The sequence below is a fragment of the Lissotriton vulgaris genome, chromosome 8 (genome assembly GCF_964263255.1).
Source record: "Lissotriton vulgaris chromosome 8, aLisVul1.2, whole genome shotgun sequence".
NCBI lineage: Eukaryota > Metazoa > Chordata > Amphibia > Caudata > Salamandridae > Lissotriton > Lissotriton vulgaris.
In genome coordinates this window covers 1,393,855,633-1,393,876,918 of record NC_141696.1, presented here as the reverse complement: position 1 = coordinate 1,393,876,918, position 21,286 = coordinate 1,393,855,633, and the positions used below count along the sequence as shown (strand labels likewise).

General features: G+C 48.7%; 1 protein-coding gene across 2 annotated transcripts in view; it reads right to left on the bottom strand.

Annotated features, from left to right (window-relative positions):
* The window catches only part of LOC147698808 (E3 ubiquitin-protein ligase TTC3-like), a 1,930,429-nt gene that overhangs the window by 1,069,776 nt on the left and 839,367 nt on the right, over positions 1-21,286 (bottom strand). For both annotated transcript variants that reach the window (XR_015299370.1, XM_086935404.1), the window contains exon 26: positions 19,919-20,055. Coding sequence is in view for 1 of the 2 variants with exons in the window: in XM_086935404.1 (XP_086791530.1) it covers positions 19,919-20,055 (137 nt within the window). In the remaining variant the exon portion in view is untranslated. The remainder of the gene's footprint in view (positions 1-19,918; positions 20,056-21,286) is intronic.

Below are 21,286 nucleotides of genomic sequence, written 5' to 3'. Positions count from 1 at the left end.
CTCAGCCCACCCACAAACCACCCCTTCACCCCGGATCCCCTAGCATGTCACCCCGCACCATTTGATAAGCATGCACTGAAAATGTTATCACGTTACATGATGTAATTGAATCATGACATTTCTACATATTGATGAGTACATTACTTTGCATTCTTTTGTAGTGCTCCTTGACAAAGAGCCAACCGGCTCGAAATGCATCGGAGCTCGTATGGTTAACCTTGGTGTTATATGATGAACTTTGAAAAATACTTTGGATATTGAAGACTGAGAATGTATCAGTTAAAAACTTTCAAGTAAAGTACGGATCTTTTGAAATCAAATGAACATTTATTGATTATATTTATTGGAGTCAGTTGTTTCATTACAACGAACCACCACAGAGTGCCCACATGCAGGGATGCATTTACACTTGAGGTAATAAACTCACTCCTTGATCTTTCTCTAAACTGTAACATCGTTCCACAATTGCCACGACTTTAGGCTCCATGTCCCTAGTTAATGGTCTCCCTGGTACCAAGGAACTGGGACTAAAGAGGATCCCTTAGGGCTGCAGTATGAATTGGCCCACCCTAAGAAACCCTCAACAAGCTCATGCCAACTGCCATTTCAGCCTGCTTATCTTGGTGCAGAGAAAAGTGAAAAGTCGACATGGCACACAACCCTGTGGCCATGTCTGAACTGGGGTGGTGTGGAGTGCAAAAAAAACGATGGATTTAGGCCCAGATCTCTGTACTGGGGTGAATGTATGACATTGTTCTGCATTCTGTCCATCAACTGTTTTTGCATTTGACACAACACTGTGTGCCATGTCTGCAAAGGAATATGCTACTTACCAGTATGCATCTGTTCTTGGCATGTAGGGCTGCTGACATTCATATCTGTGCATAGATCGCCGCCTAGTGTTGGGTCCGGATGATTGCACATTGTTGTCCTGGAAGAGTCTTCGAAGTATCACGAGATAGGTGGCTCCTCCCTCGGACTACAGTGCGCATGGGCATCCTCTCCATCCTTAGATTGTTTTTCGCCATTGTGGCAGAGATGGAGTATAGTATAGTAAGAGATGGCCATGCAAAGAGTGAATGCTACAGCTGCGACAGGCACCGGGGAGGAGGGTGGGCGATATGAATGTCAGCAGCCCTGCATGCCAAGAACAGATGCATACTGGTAAGTAGCATATTCCGTTCGAGGCATGTGAGCTGCTGAATTCATATCTGTGCATAGAATGTATAGCAGTCTCTCCCTTAGAGGTGGTTGCCTGTGCCAGCTGCAGCAGTCTGAAAAAGAGTTTTGAGAACAGCCTGTCCTACAGCAGCTTGCTGTTTGGAATGTACATCTACACAGTAGTGTTTGGTAAATGTATGTATGGTTGTCCATGTGGCTGCTCTACAAATTTTGTGTAAAGGAATATTTCCTTGGAAAGCCATGGATGCCCCTAGTTTGCGTGTAGAATGCGCCCTAGGGGGAACTGTTAAGGTGCGTTTTTTTTTTTTGAAACCTTTATTGTGCAAAGTCAGCAAACAAATACGGGCCCACAACCATCTGGCCGGCCTCGAGACAATTTTAAGCACTGTTGCAAGCCATACGGCGACTCAGTAGCACATCAATACCAATTGACAAACAATCAGATTTACACTGGATCCAATCATACTACCGAGAAGCAAGAGAAATGAAGGTTAATTTTTTTAAAAATTTAAAGACATTTTTCAATATATAGTACGAAGAAGGATCAGAGTCCAGTCAATCCACCTACGACATGGGTGGGCAACGTGCATCAGGTGAAATCCAATAGACAAAGGTAAAATTACAATCGGAGTAGCGGCATAACAGGATATACATCAGGATATGTAAGCACACATTATGTCACATGCCGGTCACTACCCACCGCGTATCGGACCAACCTACGGACCCAAAGACAGAAATAAGGAGAGAAAGGAAGGTGGAAAGAAGAAAAAACTAAGGCCCATAGAAACTAAAACGGACAAATTAAACCCCCCCCCCCCCTACACGCATGCAGAGGCTACGGCCTACCCCCCCCCCCCCCCCCCCCCCTAGCAGTGTGCCTGTCGCCCAAAAAAAGAAGTACCCGAAATATAGAAACAGAAAGAAAAGAAAGAAAAGAAAAAGGAAGTCTATAAAACTGAAGGAGGGCCAAATCCACGCGCTCCCGGTCTCCCCAGCCATGCATTCGACCTCCACCCCACCAGCAAGAATCAAGAGCAGCAAAAATCAGTTACAGCATGAAGTGGGGAGAGACATCGCGTATCGTACATCTAAATATGCCATAGAAGCGTCCCAGCCCGAGCCTTCGCCTGCCAATCAGTCACAGTTCATGAAAGGAACCTCCTCAGCCCTGGCCAGAGCGTAGAAATCCCCCGAATCGTGACCCCCGAGGAGAGCCCGCCCCAAACAGAACAAAGGGACAAAATGGCCTAGGCAATGAAGAGGAGTAGGAAAACAAAATGGGCGTTGCCAGTCACTGATAGATCCGTAGTTCCAAAAAATGAATACCCCCACGTTCGCAGGATGACACTCCCTCCACCGTCGGGAGAAAGAAGCTTGCGAGGCGGAGGCAACAGAGGGGGTCAGGAGCTGCAGAACCAGCGTTTGAGACAGTAGTGGCGACATCGTGGATAAAGTCTCAATCCTCAGCGGAGAGTGAAACAATGTAGCGCAGTTAAAGCTGGCGAACGACCGTCAGCATACACCTACACAGCCAGGAATGATTCGCTCCTCTTCACACGTGAGTGGTAACATAGTAGCCCCCTCAAGAGCCGGCAAAGGTGGATCCACACAACAGCGGGAGCTGGCCAGTCGTGCCCGTCCCAGTGTGAGCGCGACATCGTCAAGTTTCCTACCCAGCTCCCGGGAATCAGCTTGCCATGTAGCCCGTAAATCAGCAAGAGCGGCCAGAACGTCTCCACGGGTTGGCGCAGGCTGCAAACCCAACAGCTCCCCACCACGAGAGGACACGCGCCGATCAGCAGACAGCATGAAACTAGGCAGGGTGTCCCGGTGTGAGGCAAGATAGCACCCACATCCCCATTCAGGGAGCCAGCGGCCATTTCCACCTCAATAGGGGGATCACAGGAAGATGGGGCCGAGGGGAGGTAGTCTCAGTGGGCACCCATCACGCCAATGTGTGCAGTCCGCTCGTGGCGAGAAGCCGCGCTGCAGCGAAAGGATCTCGTCTGTTACCCCCAGCGGCAGGCGGGGCGCCTCAGAGTGTCAGCTCCGCTCCGGCTCGACTGGCCGATGCCGCTCCAGCAGCATCCAGCGGTGTAGGACAGCACGGGTCCCGGAGCCAAGGCTATGATGGCCGCCAGACAAATCCGACAATATCTCTGGCTGTCGGGCAGGCAGAGACCTCGGAGGGACGCGAGCAGTGGCAGCACGCTTTCACCGTCGTCCCGTCAAAGCACAATCACAGGATGGAGGTCAGGATGTAGGTGCGGGAATCAAAGGCTTGCGGAGCCGGGAGCCTATACGACTGTTCCGATCGCCATCTTGGCTCCTCCCCCCCCTGTTTTGCTTTTAAGAAACATATCTGAATGCATTTAACGATCCATCTGGCTATACCGGATTTAGAAATAGGGTTGCCTTTGTGTTGTGGTGAGAAAGCAACAAACAACTGTTTTGTTTTTCGAAACGCCTTAGTTCTATCAATATAGTAAAGAAGAGCTCTTTTGACATCTAGAGTATGCAAGGCCCTTTCAGCAACTGTCTGTGGGTTTTGAAAGAACACTGGCAGGTCTATTGTTTGATTTATATGAAAATGGGATACCACTTTTGGCATGAATTTAGGGTTTGTTCTGAGAACTACTCTATTCGCATGTACTTGAATGAATGGCTCTTGAATAGTTAGTGCTTGCAGCTCACTAACTCTTCTAAGTGAAGTAATGGCAATAAGGAAAGCCACCTTCCAAGTAAGAAATTGTAGTTCGAATGAGTGTAGTTGTTCAAAAGGTGGTCCCATAAGTCTGGTTAAAAAAATGTTTAGATTCCAGACTGGTGAAGGTGGGTGCCTTGGGGGAATTACTAGTTTATGTCCCTCCATAAATGCTTTAATTGCTGGCACTCTAAATAGTGAAAGGTGTTGCCTGTTTTGGAGATATGCTGCCAACGCAGCTAGATGTATCCTGATGGATGAGTAGGCTAAATTGCAACGTTGTAGGTGCAAGAGATAGCAAATAATGTTTTGTGTCGAAGCGTCTAATGGGTTTATATCGTTGTTACTGCAGTAAATGACGAAGCGTTTCCACTTAGCTGCATAACATGCCCTGGTAGTGGGTCTTCTTGCCTCTTTGATAATATTCATGCAGTCTGGAGGCAAGTTCATGTATCCAAACTCTAGGATTTCAGGAGCCAGATCGCCAGGTTCAGCTGTTGCGGGTCTGGGTGTTGTATTTCGCCATGGTTCTAAGTTACAAGACTGGGTGTTAGTCGCAGTCTTTGATGAGGCACAACTGACAGTTCTAGGAACGTTGTGTACCATGGTTGCCTCGCCAATGTGGGAGCAACTAGGATTAGCGTCAGCGAATGTTGGCGCATCTTGCGTGCCACTAGCGGTATTAATGGAGCTGGGGGAAAAGCATACGCAAATTTGCCAGACCAGTTCATCCATATCGCATTGTCCTGCGACTGCGGATGTGGGAACCTGGCGGCAAAGTACTGGCATTTTGCGTTTTCGCTTGTGGCAAACAGATCTATCTGCGGTTGTCGCCACTGCCGGAAGAATGGTTGGACCACATTGGGGTGAATCTCCCATTCGTGCATCTGTTGACTGTGCCTGCTGAGCAGGTCGGCTATGTAGGAAGGTACATCCTGACTCTGGTTGCCCCCAACTTTTTGCCCTGTGTTTTAGCTGGTTTTGGACATAGTCGACCTGGGATCCTGCCAATCAGGACCCCAGGCCTACTGCTCTCTCTTTAAAATGGATTCCATGTACCCTAGGTACATTTCCAATTGGTACTGGGCCACCCTATCAGACCCTGTAACTCAGGGCATGGGTGTACCCAGGGCTGCCAGGGGCTGCAGCATGTATTATGCCACCCCTGGCTGGCCTCCTAAATCTGACACAACTGGCTGCATGACAGCTGGGGCAAAGTCGTGTAATCACCCTTTGCTGTAGGTGTAGTATACCTATACCTAACCCTAAAATGGACACACAGATTCCTATCAGTCACTCCTATGGCAGGCCTTGACAATCCTGAAGGCAGAGTGCTTGGAATCATGTGAGATGGTGCTCTGGCATGAGCTGAGCCTGTCTGCAGCTTGCGGAATCAAGTCCTAATAGCTGTTCCATGATATCGCATACCATATACTCTTAAGTGCATTATAATCCTCGCGGTTAAATGCTATCTTTGGTATTGCTTTATCAAAACATGTCGAGTAAGGTGTCATACGAATTGGAATACTAACCCCTCGCCAATTCTGGCGACGGGGTTAGCATTCCACCCTTCTAGAGGGACACGACATGTATGTAACTGTGAACCCCGGTTAAAGTTAACTGAAGCCTCAGCTCCACAAAATGGATGCTGCCACCACAGACACGAGTCTGACCCCCTGCAGCTGGGAGTCCTCCCAGTGAGGGGAGCCTGGACAAAGGGTTTCCTGTCAGGGGCGGTGCTAGCGCCGTCCCAGACATGGTTTTGTGTATCCTGGGTAGGCAGGGCTTTTCAGGAAGGTGACTGCTGAGTGGCACCCCGGTGCTCACTACGCATAGGCCGGTCTGAACCAGTTCCAGGGGCACACCAGCCCCTGGCCTGGGGAAGTCCGGCATGGCTGAGGGGTGTAACCACCCCCCACCTAGTCCCACCCATAGGCAGGACCTAGTCACCGGGTCAGCCCCCTTTTTTAGTATAAAGATGGGAGCGGGCCCCCTGTTAAAATTAGATCATCTTTGGAATCAAGATACCACTTTCTTCGAAAGGACTTCACGATTTCTTCTTCAAGATTCTCCCTTGTGGCTAAGGAGTAGTCACCCTGCATCAAGCGGGCACCATCCTAAAGAACACTGCGGTCTGCTGCAAGTCCTTCATCACGAATCCGACGACCCAGCTCGACGAGACCCGGCTTCCCTGGCACCTCTGACCTCTACTCACCTCTACAGCCAAGCTGAGAACCGTGAGTGCGACGAGACCTCAAGGGACCGACGATCGCCAAGACTGCACGACATCTTTACTGCAAGCCCACCGTGTCCTCCACTGGTGAGTGCTTTGGGGTCCGAGAAGCCCCGACCCTGCGCAGCTCCAGCACCCAAGATCAGCCCCCCTGCATCTCCACGATCGGCGTGGGGCCCTTCTGCTGTTTGCTGTGCACCGCGTTGTTTGGCTACTAGCCGGCTGGCTTGTGGCCTTCTAAACGACGCCCAACGACTTCACGACTGCTGGTCTGGTTGCTCCAGGCTGGCCCTTGCTTCCTTGTTCAAGAGAGGCACCCCGGACCCTCCTGGTCCACTCCAGACGCCATTTTAGGTCCACCGCGTGGGCTTGAATTTGCCAAGGCTTTGTTGCCCAATCCTGGGTCCAGCGACGCCGACAGCTTCCATCTTCGTGGGACAGCTCGATCCTCCACCCTGGTCGCCGACAACGCCTCCTGGTCCGTGAGATCTTCGAGTCAAGCGTCACCCACTCACCTTGTCGAGGTGGCTACCATCCGGTGCCCTCCTGGTGCCCACTGACTACTGGCTAGTAGTCTCGAACTTGGTCCCCTCTGCTTTCAGGTGTCATCTATCTTCGAGATCCAGGCTTGGATCCAACTGAACTTTCTTCACTGGTCACCGGCCAGCATCTTTTCTTCCGGCTCCTGGTCCGTCTACGAGGATTCCCGACGTCTTTTCAGACCTATGCAGCTGCAGCCCCTGGGCTAGGTAACTTCGGCATTTCGGTGCCCTAGCATAGCCTCACTATCCAAGGGTCAGAATCTACTTTCGTTTTCTCCCTACCAGGTCGGGTTCGCCCGAGAACACTAACTTTCTAATTCCTAGCTACCATAGACTTTTGTCCCGCATCTCGCGTGAGAGTGCACACACTGCACCCGAGTCCCCTAGGCCTCCTAGAAGTAATCTAACGATTCCCTAGTCAAGTCCTAGCGATTCCAAAAGCTATTAGTACTGTACTTACCTGCTAGTAATTTCGCATTCCACTTTCAGAGTATATGGTTTTCCGTGCCCCTCGGGCATTTGTATATACTGTGCTAACTTAAGTATTTTTGTAAGAGATTTGGTTTATGCTTAGTACCCTGTCCTCATAAAGAGTACAGGGCTGTTGTGATCTTTAATAAATAACTGTTTATTTTCATAACACTTGTGTGGTGTCCTTTCACTTGGTGTTCAAGGGGTATATGTGGTATAACAGCTGGCTTAACACGCCCTCTCGAGTCTTTAGCCTTAGACTGCTCGTATCCACGCTACTAGGATAGCTGGTCTATAAGGTTGACTTACAACCAATCATCAATAAGGGTTGCTGGACTGATACATAGTGGTCACTAGAATAGTGAGCACTGCATATCAGGCCACCTTCTCACATTGGTGGCAGCGGTGGGATTTGAGCTTGCTGTTGTTTTACCACACGTATCCTAAGAATATCTTGCTGAAAGATCACATAAGTACTGTTAGGTACATATAACTAAAGCTTAGAATACTCTGAGTTCTACTGAACCAGCTGTTGTAGCTCCTCAAGGCTTAGCACACCTTGGCTACAACTCTAGCAAGGGACCAGTAGGTAACACATAGTGTAGGTAGGTGCATCACTTACACCACACTAGAAGCAGTATGTCGGTCACAGGAGGAAACACTGAGTCTCCCCTTGTGTCAGTTGACCCTCCACAGGTCATCCCTTCTAAATATACTGCTCTTAGCTTCCATGAGATGAGACAAGTGTGTACTCTCAGGAAACTAAAACAGGGGTCTAACCCCACCACTTCCTTTCTGATTGGTCTCTTAGAGGCTTATGATGCCAGTAGGGCTGGTAACCCAGACCCTTCTAATCCAGATGGAAGTTTGCCCTCCTTACAGGGTCCCTTTGATATCCATCCCCTCCTTGAGGCAGATGTTGCTGAGGATGAGGATGAGTTATCAGGGGATGAGGCAGATAAGGGACAGCTAGAAGTCAGTAGACTAAGCAGGTCCAACTTAAGCAGACATGAGCTTGGTACTGGGGGACTCCTGGGCCCACTCTCAGGTCAGCTTAACATTGGGAATGGACGAGTTAGGTCTCTATCAAGAGGCTCTAGCAGATCCTTTCGAACCAATGGCTCTCTCAACTCTTCTCACAGAGGAATGTCTTCCCCTAAGAGGAGAGTGTATGAAGCTGAAGAAAGGGCAGTCAAACTGAGGATTGAAAGGGAAGAACTTGCCCTGGCCAAAGAGAGACTTGCCCTTGCTAGAGAGCAAGAATTATGTGGGCTAGTTCCCACTGGTGGCAGCAATAAACCTAGCAATAGGGAAAGGAGTTTTGATAAAAAGCACCTGAATAAGATAGTGCCCCCCTTTAGGGAAGGGGATGACATCCACAAATGGATTACTGCTTTGGAGAGAGCCTGCACTGTGCAGGGTGTTCCCCAAAGTCAGTGGGCAGCTATCTTGTGGCTCTCCTTTGATGGTAAAGGTAGAGATAAGCTCCTCACCACAAGGGTGGAGGATGCTAACAATTACCAAGTCTTGAAGAATGTACTGGTTGATGGGTTTGGTTTAACCACTGAACAATACAGGATGCTGTTCAGAGACACCCAGAAAACTCAGTCTCAAGATTGGACTGACTTTGTTGATTGTGCCACTAAGGCTTTTGAAGGCTGGCTACTGGGTAGTAAGGTTACTGATTTTAAAGGATTGTATAATCTAATTATGAGGGAGCAAATCTTAAGTAATTGTCAGAACCAGCTATTACATCAGCACCTGGTAGACTCTGAGTTGACCTCTCCACAGGAATTGGGTAAGAGGGCAGACAAATGGGTCAGAACCAGGGTTAGGCCTAAAAACCAGGGTGGTGACCAGAAAAAGGAATCAACCAAGCCTCAAGAGAAGGGTGGGGATAAATCCACAGAGAAGACTTCCCAAGGGCCCCAAAACTCCAACAAGGGTGGTGGGTCCCAGAACACTCCTTCAGAGCAAAAGAAACCTTATTGTCATACCTGTAAACAGGTGGGCCATTACAAAAGTGATGCCAGTTGCCCTAAAAATGGCAATAAGGGAAATACACCCCCAGGTAATACTCCTAAACCTCCTGTTACCACTAGTGGTAATCCCCCAGGTGGTGGGAGTGCCCCCAAGAATGTGGTGGGCATTACTCTGGGCCAACAGGAGGACTATGGCTTAGCCAGGTTCCCTGACCACACTCTTGTCTGTGAGACTGGCATGGGGTTTGCCAACTTCACTACTGGACCCCACATTTTGGGCAAGTATAGACAAGAGGTTTTAGTGAATGGTCAGAAAGTTGAGGCATTCAGAGACACAGGGGCCAGCCTCACCATGGTGAGTGACCATCTGGTCCCCTCTGCTCAACTGACCCCTGGTTTTACTTATCAGGTGACAGACATTCATGGAATGAAGAGAAGGCATCCCATGGCAGTAGTCAAGCTCAGCTGGGGTAATGTCACAGGGCCCATGAGAGTGGCAGTGACAGATAACCTACCTGTAGATTGCTTACTGGGGAATGACCTGGAACTCTCAGCATGGGCTGAGGTGGAACAAGAAACTCATTCCAGAATGATAGGCCTATCCAGACAGGTTAGTGGGGCAGTAATAGCTACAGCCCCAGTCCAAGCACCAGTCCTCCCTGAAAAGGTTGGAAGGGCAGTGGTAGCCACTGCCCAGGCTCAGACAGACTTTCCAGAACAGGATAGGAGGGCTGTGACAGTCACAGCCCAAACACAAACTGAGTGCCCTCCTGAAAAGGTTGGCAAGGTTGAAATGGTCTCAGCCTCTACTCAGACAGATAGTGAGGTTGTGAAGCCTGAAACAATGGATCACTCCACTCAAACAGAGAGCATTGAGGAGGAAGAAGAGTCTTCCCCCTCCCAGACACTAGGTGAGAGCCAGCCTCCTCAGGGAACTGACTCTACCCCTGTTGAAGGAACTGCCCCAGAGGTAGTCAGGCCTAGCCTGGCAGAGCCCCTGATGGCAGTGGACCCTTCCCAGGTGGGACCCAGTCTGGAGCAGGTAACCTGCACCTCTCTACCCTGCCTCAGTCAGCCCAGGGCTGAAGAGACCAGGGAGGCCAGTGGTGGACCCCAAAGGGCACCCTGTCCAAAGGAACCCCTTAATCAGCAGATTAGGATCACTGAAGCTGGTAAACCTGGCCAAGTGAAAATAGAACAGACTCCTGAGGGATCCCCCTTAAAAGTAGTTAGGGAACTCCCACAGCTGGACACTGTTGGGCACAGCCAAACATGGGGCCTAAAAACCCCAGACCTGACCTGTCCCTCCAGTAAGCCAAACAGAGGGACTCAGCCTCCAGCTTTAGGTAGCCAGAGGCTGACCCTGAGAGCTCAGTGCATCTCAGCTAAAGAAAGAAAGGCACACATGATGAATGGTGATTGGAGGAAGTTGAGCCCAAAGGTAGAGGAGCCTCACTTCAGCACTCCATCCCAGCATCAGCCTTCTTCTTTCCCAAGACACACCAGAGACAGAGATTCCCTATGGTGGAGACCCTCAGATACCCTTAGGGTGAGGGGTTGCCTAGTGGACCATGACACAGGGGGAAACCAAGCCAGAGCTGGTCCTTCCTTATATGGCCACTTAGGTAATAGAGGCTTACCTGGACAAGGATAGCCTTATCTCCTTTCGTTTGGGGGGGGGTTGTGTAGGAAGGTACATCCTGACTCTGGTTGCCCCCAACTTTTTGCCCTGTGTTTTAGCTGGTTTTGGACATAGTCGACCTGGGATCCTGCCAATCAGGACCCCAGGCCTACTGCTCTCTCTTTAAAATGGATTCCATGTACCCTAGGTACATTTCCAATTGGTACTGGGCCACCCTATCAGACCCTGTAACTCAGGGCATGGGTGTACCCAGGGCTGCCAGGGGCTGCAGCATGTATTATGCCACCCCTGGCTGGCCTCCTAAATCTGACACAACTGGCTGCATGACAGCTGGGGCAAAGTCGTGTAATCACCCTTTGCTGTAGGTGTAGTATACCTATACCTAACCCTAAAATGGACACACAGATTCCTATCAGTCACTCCTATGGCAGGCCTTGACAATCCTGAAGGCAGAGTGCTTGGAATCATGTGAGATGGTGCTCTGGCATGAGCTGAGCCTGTCTGCAGCTTGCGGAATCAAGTCCTAATAGCTGTTCCATGATATCGCATACCATATACTCTTAAGTGCATTATAATCCTCGCGGTTAAATGCTATCTTTGGTATTGCTTTATCAAAACATGTCGAGTAAGGTGTCATACGAATTGGAATACTAACCCCTCGCCAATTCTGGCGACGGGGTTAGCATTCCACCCTTCTAGAGGGACACGACATGTATGTAACTGTGAACCCCGGTTAAAGTTAACTGAAGCCTCAGCTCCACAAAATGGATGCTGCCACCACAGACACGAGTCTGACCCCCTGCAGCTGGGAGTCCTCCCAGTGAGGGGAGCCTGGACAAAGGGTTTCCTGTCAGGGGCGGTGCTAGCGCCGTCCCAGACATGGTTTTGTGTATCCTGGGTAGGCAGGGCTTTTCAGGAAGGTGACTGCTGAGTGGCACCCCGGTGCTCACTACGCATAGGCCGGTCTGAACCAGTTCCAGGGGCACACCAGCCCCTGGCCTGGGGAAGTCCGGCATGGCTGAGGGGTGTAACCACCCCCCACCTAGTCCCACCCATAGGCAGGACCTAGTCACCGGGTCAGCCCCCTTTTTTAGTATAAAGATGGGAGCGGGCCCCCTGTTAAAATTAGATCATCTTTGGAATCAAGATACCACTTTCTTCGAAAGGACTTCACGATTTCTTCTTCAAGATTCTCCCTTGTGGCTAAGGAGTAGTCACCCTGCATCAAGCGGGCACCATCCTAAAGAACACTGCGGTCTGCTGCAAGTCCTTCATCACGAATCCGACGACCCAGCTCGACGAGACCCGGCTTCCCTGGCACCTCTGACCTCTACTCACCTCTACAGCCAAGCTGAGAACCGTGAGTGCGACGAGACCTCAAGGGACCGACGATCGCCAAGACTGCACGACATCTTTACTGCAAGCCCACCGTGTCCTCCACTGGTGAGTGCTTTGGGGTCCGAGAAGCCCCGACCCTGCGCAGCTCCAGCACCCAAGATCAGCCCCCCTGCATCTCCACGATCGGCGTGGGGCCCTTCTGCTGTTTGCTGTGCACCGCGTTGTTTGGCTACTAGCCGGCTGGCTTGTGGCCTTCTAAACGACGCCCAACGACTTCACGACTGCTGGTCTGGTTGCTCCAGGCTGGCCCTTGCTTCCTTGTTCAAGAGAGGCACCCCGGACCCTCCTGGTCCACTCCAGACGCCATTTTAGGTCCACCGCGTGGGCTTGAATTTGCCAAGGCTTTGTTGCCCAATCCTGGGTCCAGCGACGCCGACAGCTTCCATCTTCGTGGGACAGCTCGATCCTCCACCCTGGTCGCCGACAACGCCTCCTGGTCCGTGAGATCTTCGAGTCAAGCGTCACCCACTCACCTTGTCGAGGTGGCTACCATCCGGTGCCCTCCTGGTGCCCACTGACTACTGGCTAGTAGTCTCGAACTTGGTCCCCTCTGCTTTCAGGTGTCATCTATCTTCGAGATCCAGGCTTGGATCCAACTGAACTTTCTTCACTGGTCACCGGCCAGCATCTTTTCTTCCGGCTCCTGGTCCGTCTACGAGGATTCCCGACGTCTTTTCAGACCTATGCAGCTGCAGCCCCTGGGCTAGGTAACTTCGGCATTTCGGTGCCCCAGCATAGCCTCACTATCCAAGGGTCAGAATCTACTTTCGTTTTCTCCCTACCAGGTCGGGTTCGCCCGAGAACACTAACTTTCTAATTCCTAGCTACCATAGACTTTTGTCCCGCATCTCGCGTGAGAGTGCACACACTGCACCCGAGTCCCCTAGGCCTCCTAGAAGTAATCTAACGATTCCCTAGTCAAGTCCTAGCGATTCCAAAAGCTATTAGTACTGTACTTACCTGCTAGTAATTTCGCATTCCACTTTCAGAGTATATGGTTTTCCGTGCCCCTCGGGCATTTGTATATACTGTGCTAACTTAAGTATTTTTGTAAGAGATTTGGTTTATGCTTAGTACCCTGTCCTCATAAAGAGTACAGGGCTGTTGTGATCTTTAATAAATAACTGTTTATTTTCATAACACTTGTGTGGTGTCCTTTCACTTGGTGTTCAAGGGGTATATGTGGTATAACAGCTGGCTTAACACGCCCTCTCGAGTCTTTAGCCTTAGACTGCTCGTATCCACGCTACTAGGATAGCTGGTCTATAAGGTTGACTTACAACCAATCATCAATAAGGGTTGCTGGACTGATACATAGTGGTCACTAGAATAGTGAGCACTGCATATCAGGCCACCTTCTCACAGGCTATTTGATTGTCTTTGCCTGGGAGGTGTTCTGCCATGAGAAACATGTTCCTCTGAATGGCCCATTTCCACATGCTTTGAGCTAGGTGCGACAGCTGTGGGGAGTGTGTTCCTCCTTGTTTTTGAATATAATACATAGCGGTCATGTTGTCTGTCCGGATCAACACAGTCTTGTTGCATAAGTGTTTTTTGAATGCTTTTAGAGCTAGAAAGATCACCATCAACTCCAGAAGGTTGATGTGCATCTTTTTCTGTTGTATAGTCCATAGTCCCCGAACTGTGTAATGCAGGACATGGGCTCCCCAGCCTAGCAGGGATGCGTCCGCTATCATCACTATTTGTGGGATAGGCTCTTGGAACAGTCGTCCTTTGCAAAGGTTTTGTGGATTCCACCAATGCAGAGAGTTGTATGCTCGACTTGTCACCAACACTAGGTACCGTAATTGCCCTTGAGCCTGATTCAACAGCCTTGCTAGGCCCTCCTGGAGCGGACGCATGTGTAACCTGGCATGAGGCACTATGAATATGCACGAGGCCATCATGCCTATGAGTTGCATAAACACTCGAGCTGGCAATGAGTGTTGATGTCTGAACTTTTGGATTAACATTTGCATTCCGTTTATTCGTGCTGCGTTCGGATATGCCTTTGCTGCTAGTGTATCTATTGTTGCTCCCAGGTACTGTTGAACATGGGAGGGTTGCAGGTGCGACTTCGGGTAGTTTAGCGAGAAGCCTAGGTTGTGCAGGAGATGAATGGTCTTTGACATGTGGCTGGCACATTGCTGGGCTGATGGCGTGTGAATTAGTCAATCGTCCAGATATGGGTACACATGAATGTGTTGTCTCCTGAGATGTGCTGCCACTGTTGCTAGACATTTGGTGAACACCCGTGGAGCTGTTGTCACACCAAATGGTAGGACTTTGAACGGGTAGTGTTGTCCTTGAATAGTATACCTCAGATACTTTCTGTGAGCAGGGTGTATTGGTATATGAAAGTATGCGTCTTTGAGGTCTAGAGTTGCTAGGAAGTCTCCCTGGCGAAGCAGTGGTAAGACTTGTTGGAGAGTGAGCATATGAAAATGCTCTGATAAGATGTACAGGTTGATGGGCCTGAGGTCCAATATTGGTCTGAGAGAACTGTCCTTTTTTGGAATGAGGAAGTATAGTGAGTATACTTCCGTTCCTTGGTGTTGGAGTGGGACCGGTTCTATGGCCCCCTTTTGTAGCATACTGATGGCCTCTTGCTGCAGTAATGTTATATGTTTCTGTGACATTGGACGGTGCACGGGTAGTATGTTGGGTGGTGTTGACGTGAGTTCTAGGCAATAGCCATGTTGGATAATTTGCCTGACCCACCTGTCTGTAGTGATGTCTAACCAGACTGGCAGGATCTGTTGTAGTCTTCCCCCGACCGGTGTTATATGGTCTGGCGGTAGTGCCAAGAAGTCACTGTTTGGTGTTAGTGGAGGATCTATTGGCATTGCCTCCACGACCTCTGCCCGTGGTATTATTTCCTCTATATCCAAACCTGTTTGTGTTTTTATTGTATGTGGATTGCGTATTAGTTTCGTAAGTGGAGGATTGCTGCGATGTGTTACCTCGCGCTCCTCCTTATTAATTGGAGTGACGAAAGGAGCTCCTGTGTTGTTGCGACTGAAGAGCTCCCATGGACTTTGCCGTTTCTGTGTCCTTTTTCATTATGTCCAGAATGGAGTCAACTGCTGGACCAAACAAGAAATCTGGATTTATAGGCTGGTTAAGAATTGTGGCCTGTACTTCATTTTTAAAACCAGATATACGAAGCCATGCGTGCCTCCTAAGCAGTACGCTTGTGTTGATAGATCTGGCAGCTGTATCTGCCGTGTCTAGAGCACACTTAATGAAGGCATTGGTGATGAGCTTTCCCTCTTGTATAAGTTCATCTGCCTGCTCTTTGTAAGGCCCAGGTAAGTATTGGAGAAGTCCCTCTAAAGTATCATAGTGCGCCCTGTCATATCTGGCCAGCAAGGCCTGTGTATTGGCTATTCTCCATGAGTTTGCTGCTTGAGCTGCTACTCGTTTGCCTGATGCTTCTAAAATCTTGGACTCCTTGTCAGGAGGAGGAGCCTCACCAGTTGTTTGTGAATTAGCACGCTTTTGTGCGTTGGATACCACCAATGAGTCTAAAGGCAGTTGTCCCCTGATGTATGTAGGGTCTACTGGTGCAGCCTTATACTTCTTCTCTACTCTAGGGTTGATGACACGTGCCCTAGCAGTGTCTTTGAATATGTCATTTGCGTGCTTTAGGACGCCCTTTAACATGGGGAGAGTTTTGACACTTCTTTCTGATGTTGCCAGCATATCAAATAGAAAGTCCTCTTTTATAGCATCAGAATGCATGTCTACATTAGGGTAGCTTGCTGCTCTGTCTATTAAGGAGTTAAAAGCCACTGTGTCTTCTGTGGGTGATGGCTTAGCTGGGTATACAGTAGGGACTGTAATGGGTAGAGCCCCCTCAGTGTCTGGATCACCAACCATACCCCCCCCCCCCTCCATGGCTGTGTATTGGGGTCTACATATGGGTTTTGTGGATATTAAAAGCCCACATCTGCATCCTGATCTTCATCTGGGTTGTAGTCTGAGCGTGCAGGTGAGTATGGTGCATAGAGGAAGCACAGTCTCTTCTTTTTGAGTGGAATTTTAGAAAATTAAGTAGGCACTGGTCTTTTCTTTCTTTTAAACAGTCACTTTCCCAGTATTTGGGGCAATATATCGTTTTGACTGATCTTCTGTGGAGGGGTCTGGATGGATGATCTCCTCTTCCACAGTCTTTTGCCTTGGCACCGTAGTTTTTGGTTTGACCTTCTTCGGTTCGATGCCTTTAATCGGTTCGACCGCTTTTGGTTTTTGAGGCTTTCCGACAGGTTTTGTCGGTCCGACGTCTTTTACAGGGTTCACCACTGATTTTGGACCGAGCGGTTTCGTCGGATCATTAACTTGTTTAGGGGTCTTCGGAGCCTGCGGCTTGGGCTCGATGCCCTTGTTTGGATCGATGGGCTTCGGCTCGACCAATTTGATGTGGTATACCTTAGGTTTTGGTTCGACGACCGCCTTGGGCGTAGCCCTTTTGCCTTCGTCAACAGGCTTCTTTCCTTTTTCGACTGTCGAACCAGATTTGCTAGAGTTGACCGGCTTTGGCTTCGAGGTCGATTTGACGGCCTTTGGCTTCGAAGGTGTGTGTGGATCTGTGGCCTTCGGGTCGGCGCCATTTGGCTTTATCGCCTTCGGTTCGACGACGTTCGGTCCGAAGACTGTCGTGTCGTGTCGATGAGTTTCGGTTTCGATGGAACCGTCCTTGGATTACATGTCTCAGAAGGCTCTTTTTGTATGTTCTTAGCCGGGCGGTAAGGCGGGGCTGTAGAACCAGTATTTTATCTTGGCTAAGGCCTGTTGGCGATGCCTCGACCTGAGTCTCTGATATCGGTGTAGTGTCTGTATGGGGCGGTGTACTCACGGTTCGCCCTGTGTTGTCATCGGAGTAGTCTTCGACAGCTACGATATCTTGATCGTATTCTTCGACATCGACGATTTGTTCCTCGTCGTCGATATAATATTCATAGTCGTGCTCGGAGTATTGATCTCCCTCTTGATCTGAGTCTTTGGCGTCAACTAGTTCTTCTTCGTCGTCGAAGATATTCTCGGGCTCTGGTGTCGACCTCTGCATTTCTTGCCTTGCCGCCCGTCGATTCCGGATCGTCTTCTTGGACCGGAACTGGGCACAAGCTAGGCAATTATCTTCATTATGATCTGGAGATAAACATTTGTTGCACACGGGATGCTTATCTGTGTGCGGGTTCTTCGAGTTGCACTGCGGGAAGTATTTGAATGGACTTCGTTCCATCGTCGGCCCACGTGGCGTCGAGAAGGCCTAACGGCCCGATTCGACAACCGGAGTGCAAGCAAACGGTGAAGAAGGTTATCGGTACCAATCGAGAACAATACCGCCGAAGGCCTTTTGGCCTTTAGAAAAGTTTTTCTTGATTCCGAACCTGGCGTGCTGGAAAGTACATCCAAACCCAATGGTGTAAAAAAAAAAATCTAAGGATGGAGAGGATGCCCATGCGCACTGTAGTCCGAGGGAGGAGCCACCTTTCTTGCGATACTTCGAAGACTCTGCCAAGACAACAATGTGCAATCATCCGGACCCAACACTAGGCGGCGATCTATGCACAGATATGAATTCAGCAGCCCACATGCCTCGAAAACACTACATGTAGTATAGGTAAGTCACCCCTGCAGCATGCCTTACAGCCCTAAGGTAGGGTGCACTATGTTCCATGTGGGGTATATCTGCTTGAGTGAATGTGCTCCTGTGATATTGAAGTCAATTCTTAGACATCACAAGTGCACAGGAAAGTCATAACGAGTACATGGGATGGACACTTGTGATTAGGAGTTCCTCAGCTACATGATGCTTCACTGTAACCGCAGATGTTTGCTACCAAACATCTTGACTTAATAAACCCACTCTGATGCCAGTGTTGGATTTATTAAGAGATGAACCCAGAGGGAAAATTAGAATTGCTCCCTGAAAACCTACCCACTACTAGCGTGTTGAGTGACTGGTCTTGACAAGCCAGTAACCATAGACAAGTTGCTGACCCCATGAGGTGGGAGCCATCGCTCTTAGAGGTCAAGAACAAAGACTGCGCTGGGTGGAGGTGTTTACACCTCCTCCACGCAGGATATGTATTCCGGGGCGGGAAGCTTCAAAGGCTCCACCACCCTTTGCTATGTGACTTCAGCCTCTCCTGATAGTGGATCTGTCTACGCCCCACTTTTGGCGGGGTAACTAGTAAGATTAGGAGATGTGTCCAGCACCAAGCAGTCATCACCCCTAAGGTGGACTAGCTGAGGTGAACACCATCTTTTCAGATTCTTCTATCTTGTTTTAGATGCAATAGTCGGGGTTATGCTCACTTCCCAGAGGAAGTGGTCACATAGAGGATGTAGACACCCTAAAGGTAGACAGCTCATTGGCTACTACCTGTCACTCCCCTTAATTCCCCTAAATTGAGTATTTAGGTGACACCCCTGAACCCAAGAACTCAGAGTCAACAAATCAAGAGAAGGAGGACTAACAAGAGTCATTAACTGGCAAGAACTGCAGAAGAACTCTGAACTTCTGGAGCGAAACCCTGCCTACTCGCATCTCTCTCGACAATTGTGACAGGATGACTCCTCCTACAAGCTGGAGATTTGATACAGCCTTGGGTAACCTGCTAGCATTTCGAAAATCGCCTACAATCTCCCTTGGAGTAGAGTAGATACTTTCCTGCAGTCTGCAGGCACCACAGAGCACAGCCCAGTCCATCGCCTTGCAGCTCCCTGACTCGACCGACGACGCAGACGACCAGAAGGAGGTACATACGCTCTGGAGGTTCAGATCGGTCTCCCCACCCAGTGTGAAAACACCAGGACCAACCGGAGCCGTACAACACCAACGCCATGCATCAAACACCCACAGTGAGACTTCAATCTGGATTTGTGCTGCACCACGACCGAGCAGCTGTCTAGGGACATCAGCATCACTGAGAACAACTTCGCGAGTGGCCAAACTTTCCTGATTTGGAACTTGTGGCTGTGTCTATAATCACGAGGATCACTATCGCGCACACAGCCAAGCTGACCTAACCACTCTGCACCAGAGCCATCCTGCCTGGGAGCCGAAGAACAGGCTGTGCCCCCTTGCTTTAAGGACATTTGTGACCCAAACCCACATTTGGGAGGTCTCTAACATCTTCCCAAATCCTCCTGTGCAGCCTGCTTTCAAGTGGCCCCCTTATCCATAGTGCGCACAGCTACCAACCTCACCAGCACCCAGCTAAACCCAGGAAGCTCCGGAAGAACTGCTGGTAGTGCTTTGAACCTTAGCCCACTGCAATCCGAAGCCCAGAAGCTGAATCCCTGAAACGGACTGTACTTACCGTTATGCATGCATGTTGTTTCTTTCCAAAGGATTGCATTGTGCATAAGGTCTCACGACTTTGAAAAGTTTAGTAACCTGTAGAAATTGCTAACAAAAACAGTATTTACTTTTGAAAGATGTTCATGGTTTCACAAAATCTAAAAGGGTGTATTTTTTTTACTTTGGTCTCAGATTTTTCCTTTGAGTGTTTGTCTCATTTATTGCCTCTGCATGTACAACAAATGCTAAACACTACCATCTGATAAGCCTAACAGCGCACCCACACTAGCACAAAAGAGAGCATTAGTATTATCTACTTTAGCCTCTGGAAACCAATTGGGGATCCACTAGACTCTCTACACAGTGTACTTCTTTTTAACGCACTAAATGGAGAGGCAGCTTCCTACACACGTTTACATCATTTTATGGGTGAAAAGGGCATCATCACGTACCTTTATGCAATACTTCCTTTGAAGAGTTCTCTCCATTTGTCATGGATTCTTTTTTATTTTCAATTGAATATATTTCTACCTTTTCGTGCAACTTTCGTCTTAATTTTCGCTCTTGTTTTACTTTTATTTTCTTAGGGCTGCAGTAGAAAGTAAACAGGAAAAGGTTTCAAAATGTCTTAAGTGCATTTTTCAGTAAGACACGCACCATTTGCTTAACATATATGTACCTCAAATATTTATGAAAACACCACTGTGAAAGAAACATAAGTACCTGGAATGCAAATTGCTCAAATCTTAGCATCCTACTGCATTTATTTATTTAGGGTGTTTCACATGGTTCCAAAACACATCAGCTTGTTGTTTTAATCTTGGGCACGTATAGTAAGTTAGTGTGTCCTGTAAGGCAAGAACACTATTGTGTGCAATGATGAAAGCAATGGTAAGAGTGAAGGTGTTTGTTACATCAATCCTTTCATTATTTCAAAATCATACTTAATTCTGGATATCAGAAGCTTTGGAAATTAGGCTCTGTCATTTGTTGCTTCTCCTCAAAAACTCTCATCCCAAAAATGAAGAATGAAAATGAAAACCAGAAGGTCTGTGGAACGGTACAATGAATATAGCCTCAGCCACCCAAACTGGTAGTAGATCTCTGGAAGCTGCCACCCCAGAACTAACAAGCTCTTGATACAGCCACTAATACAGACATCATTTTCTGGTATTGATGTAAGAGGATCAAGGAAAAATCTGAAACTAGTGCAGCTAAAACGAGCGAGATCACTGATGCAACACAGCTCTATTATTTATGTTTGGGGACACAATTATAACTTAACAAAACAGCATTCTCTCTGCTCTTTGCTGACCATGTACTCAGCAATGCTCTCACATGGTTCAGTCACTCAAATAGCAACCAACTTGACCGAATACTGGGTTGCAGTCTTATCAGTCAAATTCATAACAATAATGATCATTCTCCCCTCTGAAAATCCCCTAATTAATATGAACTCTACAGTACATCTTTCACCTCTTCCACCGAGAACAAACTCATCTATTTCCAGATAACAAAATAGATACTTTGACACGATTCTGATCTATTTCAATACAGAAAACAATTACCCCTTGATAACACGAGGACCCACTACCTTCGAAAGCCTTAAGAGGTTGTGATTACACACAATTTTCCTACTCAGAACGTTCACTTCTAAGACACCCTTTTCTGAGCCTTGGATATCTCCGGACATTAATTAATGAAAAACTGCACAAGGTCTCAACCACGTATAAGGAGATGGTCTGGCACTATATGATACCTGAAAGCCCACAGACAGTCACTTCTCGCCCTTGATAAAGCCAAAGCTACCTACTCCATAT